Source organism: Helianthus annuus, chromosome 13 (genome assembly GCF_002127325.2).
Source record: "Helianthus annuus cultivar XRQ/B chromosome 13, HanXRQr2.0-SUNRISE, whole genome shotgun sequence".
Lineage (NCBI taxonomy): Eukaryota > Viridiplantae > Streptophyta > Magnoliopsida > Asterales > Asteraceae > Helianthus > Helianthus annuus.
The window spans coordinates 71872750-71880829 of NC_035445.2; the positions used below are offsets into that span (position 1 = coordinate 71872750).

At 44.6% G+C, this 8080-nt stretch overlaps 1 protein-coding gene across 1 annotated transcript; it reads right to left on the bottom strand.

Moving 5' to 3' along the window:
* Positions 1–7096: 7096 nt before the first annotated feature.
* Positions 7097–7828, bottom strand: LOC110898138. The gene is made up of 2 exons (XM_022144894.2): positions 7601–7828; positions 7097–7410 (listed from the first exon to the last, which is right to left on the bottom strand). Exons 1-2 carry the CDS (start codon positions 7748–7750, stop codon positions 7306–7308), a joined length of 255 nt encoding a protein of 84 aa, XP_022000586.1. The 5' UTR covers positions 7751–7828; the 3' UTR covers positions 7097–7305.
* Positions 7829–8080: the final 252 nt, after the last annotated feature.

The window sequence follows — 8080 nt, forward strand, 5'->3', positions numbered from 1 at the left end:
TTCGCTTGTTCCAGATACAAAGCCATGACTTCACCCTTCGCGTCGTATATGCCGTTTACTTGACTGGCTATCAGGAGTGAATCCACATGTGCGCGCAAGTTTTTTGCTCCCATCTTGATGGCGAGGCGTAAGCCTGCCAGAAAAGCCTCGTACTCAGCTTCATTGTTGGTGTTTTTGAAGTCGAGCTTAATGGCGTAAGTAAACTCGTGCTTTTCTGGGCTTACTAGACGTAAACCTGCTCCCGCGCCATCTTCATTTGATGCCCCGTCAGTGTAAAGCATCCAAGTTTCTTCTGTTGTGTTTTCCTTGGGCGTCTCTATCATCTCGCATTCTTTGATTTTATCAGCCGGCACTTCCGTGATGAAGTCGGCGAGGACCTGCCCCTTGATGGCTGGGCGCGGCCTATACAAGATGTTATGGCCGCCCAGTTCAATGGCCCATTTCGCCAACCTGCCTGATGTCTCAGGCTTCTGAAGTATAGTGCCAATGTGGAAGTTGGTAAGCACTGTTATCACATGGCCTGTGAAGTATCGGCGCAATCTTCGGGAGGCGTGTAGTAGTGCAAGAACCAGCTTTTCCATTGTGGAATATCTTGTTTCCGGGTCTGTGAGTACCCTGCTGACGTAATAGATCGGGGTTTGCACGCCATTCCTGTCTACCAACAATACTGACCCTACTGCCTTATCCGAGGAGGACAAGTACAGCACAAGGGGCTCTTTTTCAAACGGTGCCGTCAGCGTAGGGAGTTCGATCAGACACGCTTTCATTTGTTGAAAAGCTGTTTCGGCTTCCGGGGTCCATTTGAACTCTTGCTTCTTTACGCAATTGCGCAACGTGCTAATGAAGGGATACGACTTTGCGGCGTGATTGGAGAGAAAACGATTTAGCGCGGCCAGCCGGCCGGCTAGTCGTTGCATTTCCTTGATGTTTCTTGGTGAAGGCATTCGTTCTATAGCTTGGACCTTCTCGGGGTTCACCTTGAAACCGCCGTTTGTGACAATGAAGCCCAGAAACTTCCCTTCTTCCATGCCAAAGGAACACTTGGCTGGATTTAGCTTCATATTTACGCTGCGCAAGGAGTTGAACGTTTTTTCGATGTCTTTTAACATTTGGTCCTCCTCGGGGCTTTTCACCACTAGATCATCGATATAAACCTCAATGTGCTTTCCGATGTCACCTGCGAAGGTTTTGTCCATCAAGCGTTGATAAGTCGCGCCTGCATTTTTTAAACCAAAAGGCATTTTGGTGTAGCAGAATATTCCAAGATCAGTCCTGAAGGCTGTCTTGTCTTCATCTTCTAGCTTCATCTGCACTTGATGGTATCCTTTATAGCAATCCAGAAAGCACTTCCATCGGTATGGCGCGAGAGAATCAATTTTTTTATCGATCTCAGGCAAGGAATAGCAATCCTTTGGGCACGCCTTGTTGAGATCAGTGTAATCTACGCACATGCGCCATCCGCCATTTGATTTTTCTACCATCACAGGGTTCGCGACCCAGCTTTGGTATCTTACCTCTCTCAGGATTCCAGCCTTGAGCAACTCACATACTTGCTCATTCATCGCTTTTGTCTTATCCGCGCCTAGGCTGCGCCTTCGCTGGGCTTTTGGTTCTACAGAAGGGTACGTGTTTAAGCAATGCTCAGTTATGTTGCGCGGGACGCCGGTCATGTCTGACGGGGTCCAGGCAAAAATATCCATGTTGCGGAACAGCAGTTGCTTTAAATGTTTTCTGATGTCTGACGAAATGGCGTGGCCAATTGTCACTGTCTGCTCTGGGTACTTGCGGTTTAGGACCCATTTTTCTGGCTCGGTCGTAGAGACCTTCGCCGCTTTTGTTGGGCGCAGCTCTTCAGTTGACATCACTTCTTTCTTGGCGTATATGATTGCGACGCCTGTCTTGGTAGGAAAACCTATGGCAGAATGAGGTGTTGAAGTCACCATGTTTAGTTCGCCTTGTGTTTCCCTTCCAAGAAGCACATCATGCCTTGATTTCACTGGCATTACCATAAAGTTCACATTTGTTGTTCTTGAATGTTTCCCGTCAGAGAGTGTGACAGGGAAACTGATTTGGCCGAGAGGGAAGACCATTTCGTTGCAAAAGCCGGACAAAGGATAATCGACTGGCTCGAGTCTCGCTTTGTCTTCTTCATCGAATTGATTGAAACATTGTTCGTAGATGATGTCGGCTGTGCTTCCTGGGTCGATGAAGATGTACTCTGTTTCATAGTGACCAATTATACCAGTAATGACGACGGGTCGTGTAGCGCGAGGACCGCCGCGCACTACTGGGAATATGACTTGCTGTTCTTGCCAAGAAGGCTCGTAGGGCCGTTTGCCTTTTTCTCTCGCGGTGTATCTTGGTCCGTTGACCATGTGAGTCTCTAGCCGTCTCACCTTTTTGTGGCTGCCTTCATCGTGACGCTGGAGCTGACGGGTGTCCTTGCGCACATTCTTCACTAAATGGCTTAGCTTGCCGCTTTTGAGCGCTCTTTCGATTTCCTGGCGCAAACTGTAGCAGTCGTCGGTCAAATGCCCCGAGTCTTTGTGAAAATCGCAGTATAAGTTAGGGTCTTGCCCTTTCTTGTTTGTCATCGGCCTTGGCGCCTTGAAATCGACATTCTCCGTCATCAATACCTCCTTTGGAGTTTTTGTGAGCGGAGTCCAGTGTTTGTCACGGTTGTCGTCTCTGACTGCTTTCTTGTAACCGATTCGGTCAATCGTATCTCGCGCATCTTCTCTGTAACGTGGCCTGTCGTCGCGGCCTCTGGGTCTCTCAGACTTCCAGTCTTGACTCTTGTACTTGTTGCGCTTGTTGTTGTTGTCGCGCGGCCTCTCGTTTGCTCTTGAGAATCGATCTTCGGAGTAATAACCCTTTCCACCAGCAAGGGACTCCTCGGTTTGCGCGACGATCTTTGCTGCTTCCATCAGTTTATCCCACTCTTTTGGCATCCCATCTTTGCCTGTGATGGTTCTAATGAGGCTATCACAGCGTATAGCCTTCTTGAAGTGGCAGCGCATGAGTTGCTCACTGACGCCGCCAATCTCTAAACATTCTTTGTTGAAACGCGTGATGAAGTCCTCCAGACCTTCACCATCCCTTCGCCATATATCTTCTACTTCCGCCGTATCACGCTGATAGCGACGTTGTTGGCTAAAATAGCTTAAGAATTGTGTCTTGAAGTCTGTCCATGACTTAATTTTTCCGGGCGGAAGGCTGTCAAACCAGGCGCGAGCCGCTCCGGTCAGCGTTTGAATGAACAGGTGGCACCACATGGGCATGTTCCAACCTCCCATGCAGCCCACACTCGTGAATGTTCTGACGTGGTCGTCTGGGTCAGTCAACCCATTGAATTTCCCAACGGTTGGGGGTAGCTTCTCTCGTGAGAGTGGTGCGAGTGCGATTTTCGGGATAAACTTGGAGTGTTCCGCAGCTTCCGCTGGCCTGTAAGCCAGGCGGAAATCTCTTTCAGCTTCTTCTGTATAGCCAATGTGTTGTCTTGGCTTATAGTACTCGTGGTTTTTTGGTAAACGATTGAAGACTGACGACTCTTCATCACCTTCCCATGTAGGATCATATGGGTCGGTTTCTTCCCATTCATTGTTCATGTTGCGCGGCGTGAGCCGGCTGTGAACAGGGCCTCGTTGAAGGTTCGACGGATATTCATAGTGACTATCCGTTTCCCCTCTTGTATCGCGCGTGTCTTGTACGCTTAAACGTCTTGTAGGTGGAGGCCTGTTGGTTCTGCCTTGAAGATTGGCTGGTGGTGGCATTTGGCGCACCCCCTGACTAGGAGGAGTGACCAAGGACGGTTCTGCCGTCAACACTGCCTGCTGCGCGATGAGCGATTGGTATGCTGCATTGATAGTGGCGATGTTCTTGGCATACCACGAGGCTGGTGTTTCGCCCTCTGGTAAGCCAAGTAATGCAGATACATTTTGAGGTGGCGCTGGGTTGGACGGTCCTTCGCCGTTGTTACCTGGGGTAGCCATTTGTGTGATACGGGTAACGCTCCCGCGCTGACCCCCCGTGTTGGTGATCTCAACTTCACCTATTTCTTCGATTTGGGCTTGGAGGTTTTGGACTCCTTCACCCAAGGCCGTGTTAGAGTTGGCTCCGAAGCCGAACTCTGGGAAGATTCCTTGACCAGTCATAGTCGAAGGATGAAAAGATGTCAAAGGCTCAAATAAAGAAGATGAGGGTGGTTATAGAAAAAATCGGTGGGCGCCAATGAAGAAACAGTGATCTAATTAAGGTATTAATTAGAGGGGTTTATGTTCCTATCATAGTGGTTAATCTTCTTTGAGGTATTTGAGCTTCGACTGATTAATCAACCTGCAAAACAGAACACCGTTACTCGTTAAGAGGGGAATGTGGGGGTTTCCCTCTTAACCGGGCTCCGGCGTGAGAATAAGCGACTGCTTTGAGAGTAATTAAGTAGTTAAGAGTAAGAGCCGAGAGAATAGAATAGAATAACCTGAGGAATGAAGTTCTCTATTTATAGCCAGAGTGGTGTAAGAGGTTGTGGGCTGATGGGCCTTGGGCCAGAAACGGACAACAACGAATATGCTCTTTGCCTCGCTGGCCTCGACTGCTTAGTGGCTTCTAGATGCTCGTCGGTGCTGGCGCACCTTGATTGGAGCCACGTGTCATTGTTGTCGGCCTTGTTGTCCCTTCTGTCATCAGCAGACAAGTGGAGATCGTGGGACAGTTGTCCCCGTCTCTTGATTGGTGCCATGTAGGCGTCCTTGTGTACTTATCGTCAGGAGATCGTGGCGCACGATTGAACAGAGCCTGCTGGACGTTCATTGGCTCTTTTTACTGCCACTTGTACCCTGTGTACCTCTGTAGGTAACAGCACGTCTTCTTATGGAGAGGCTTTTGTTTGGTGGCAATTAACCCGCGCGGGGCTAGTGTGCTCACTTATACCATTGTTTTTATGCTAAGTGTTGCTATCTGACTTTATTATGTGCTCTTCCTCGCGCGGGGGTAAGTCATAATGTGACGTAAGCTGCGCGAGGTTGTTATTATCAAGTTGTTATGCTAAGGAGTATGGTCTCACGTGCAACCTGTTATGAGGTTTGCGCGACTTTTTGATGTAATTGCCAACCTTGGTTTTACACGACTGTTTTCAAGTTTTAAACCAGACAACTGTGAAAGCCAAACCATGAACCGAATCGTTGGGATCTCAAATCGGCCGATGTAATTTTGTTTGGGCGGTTCAGTCGGTTTCAAGCTTTTTGGACACCCTTAGTTTTTTTCTTTGTAACCGCGACAATTTGCTATCGGGGAACTCGCACAACCCACAAATACGCTACATGTAAAAGACAAAATGCAGAAAACCAGCTAAAGATGGATTTGAATATGGGAAACTTATTCAAGGTCAAATTCAGTGGCATGTACATGTTCTAAAGCTTGATAATGGTGTTCAACAAATCGAATCACTCGAATCAAATTATTCAAAATTTTGAAATATTCAAGCAGGATTCGAAAAATTCAATTTTAATTCAAAATTCGAATCACGTACAAGTCGAATTCGATCTTGGTTCAACTCGAATGGCCAAAAAAACAAATAAAATATTAAGATCTCACATGACCAAAATCATAGTTGTACTATCGTTTTGACAGTTTGAAGAGCACTTTCGATTATTAGGTGTTTAGTTGGGCATAATTAGAGTTCGAATAAATTTGAAACTTGATATCAAATTAAAATCGAATTGAACTTCAAATTTGTGATTTTCGATTTCGAGTTTTTCAAGTTTTCCGAGCTGATTCAACTACAAAACAACCTTATCCGATATAAACATAGTGTAAAGATCAAATACAAATGAGTCTTCACATACAAAATACCCTTAACGTAAAAGCGAATGAGGATTTTTTTTTTGAGTTTTTTCCCCTACTACTTAAATTGTAAAATGTAAAAAAAAATCGTGATTTTACAGTAGTAGAGTAATTATTGTAGGGTAATTATAATTGCTCTACAAAATTACATAATTATTCAAAAAAAAAACAAGAAAATTCCCTCCTTCACTTCTTAGGGTGAGAGGGGCACTCCCCTCTTAGGGTATACGGGGTGCCTTCGGCAACCCCCTTCGGTGACCCAAAATGCCGAGCGGTAAGACACCGCCATTCATGCGGGTAGCCCAAATCGGTGAGGTGGTTGGGGGATTAGACACCGAACAAGAAGATAAGTGATGGTGGGCCCCATGGCTTGTAACAACCAATCATCTTTTTGTTTTTTTTTTTAATAAAAAAACAACTCCCCTAAGAAGGGTGCACCCCGTACGTTTTTGGACAAGAGGGGAGTTATAGAGGGGAAATGACATGGCAACGTATGATTGGGTTAAAAAAAAATTTCACTCACCTAATTAGGGGTGCACCCCCTTCACCCTTAGGGGAGTCCCATCTCTTACGCACACCCAATCAGGTTATGCCACGTCAACTCCCCTCTTAAACTCCACTTACACCCCAATTTGATAGCGGCACTCCCCTCTTAGGTGACTTGTTTTTTATTAAAAAAAGGAAAATCACTGATTGGTTGAAAATGAGGGTGGCCCCACCATCCCCTCTCTCCTTCTTCGGTGAACTCACCCCGACCACCCTCCCCGAATTGGGTCACCGCAGGGATGGCGGCGGTGTTCCCGCTGGGGAATTGGGTCATCGCGGCCACTCCCCGCTGATGCCCCGTATACCCTTAAGTTAAGAGTATTTTGTATGTTAAGACTCGTTCATATAATAGCTTTACCCCAAAAATATAAGTGTTAAATGCCACTTTAGTCCCTGTGGTTTGAGCCGTTTTGCCAGTTTTGTCCAAAAGTTTCATTTTTAGCTTGTGGGTCCAAAAAGTTTTCACGATTGCCATTTTAGTCCACTGGTTAATTTCATCCATTATTTCTGTTAACGGGAAAGACAATTCAGTCATTTTATATGGCCGAATTGCCTTTCTAGTTCACATAATTACATATAAAATGACCGAATTGTCATTTTCGTTAACATAAAAAATGGATGAAGTTAACCCAGTGGACTAAAATGGCAACGTTTAAACCTTTTTAAATCCACAAATGAAAAATGAAATATTTGAACTAAATTGTCAAAATGACCCAAACCACAAGGACTAAACTGGTATTTAACTCAAAATATAATCATGCTACAATTATCATTCACACACATATGATAAATTCCAAGATTCTATACACTGATAATACAAAGAAACAAAAGATAAACCAAACGCAAAGTGGTTTGACTTTCTCAACGCAATTACATGAAAACTGGGAAACTTAAACCCAATGATCAATAATAATAATCTCAAGAACTCTTCACTTTTGCGTCTTGCTTAATCTGGTTCAGGTTCCTCCACAAATACTTTCCACTAGCCATGTCAACAAATCCCCAAAATCCACTTTGAGCCATCTGAACGAAACCCCATAAATATAAACAAAATACAAATTCAAAATTTAAACATTTACAAAGGTCAAAATAGTAAATTCGCAAAACCAAAAACCATTAAGCAAACGAGTTGCTGTCACGTCTTGAGTTCAAGTCTCACGATCATTAAAGAAAATCATCTTTCCAAAAAAAAAAGAAAAACATGGACCATTACCTTGATGATGCTAGATTCTTGTTTGTTAACTGATGAATCCTCATCGAAAACATTGTCGTTTGTTTCGGAGGAGGCTCGAACCGACTTCCAGGCCATGTAACCGGCTAAAATAGCCGAGAAAAACACCAACAGGAATCTCATTGGACACATCTTGTTGTTGTCGGATGAATTTGGAGTCTGCAGATAGAATGATATGATATGATAAGTGGAGGTTTGGTTGATCTTTTAGGTATATAATATAGGAGTAAAGTTTAGATTGAACATTCAAACGCGTATATGTCCCACTTGGATGTGGTGTGCTTTTACAAAGTCAAAGGTGGCTATACCAACTATTCTTTGTCACAAGGGTATTATTGACATTTGCTATTTCTTTTTATTTAGTCTTAATGTTTGAGGAATATATTTATTTTAATATTTAGTTTTAGTGGCATCTGATTGTGTAAAAAGGTGAGGATCAAATAAGAAGTTTATTTTGGTTAG

Excerpts from the sequence above, each read along its gene's own strand:
- LOC110898138 (XM_022144894.2), bottom strand. The coding sequence starts at position 7,750 with ATGTGTCCAATGAGATTCCTGTTGGTGTTTTTCTCGGCTATTTTAGCC. Across the intron at positions 7,411-7,600 it reads AAGAATCTAGCATCATCAAG|ATGGCTCAAAGTGGATTTTG; the intron begins GTAATGGTCCAT and ends GGTTTCGTTCAG.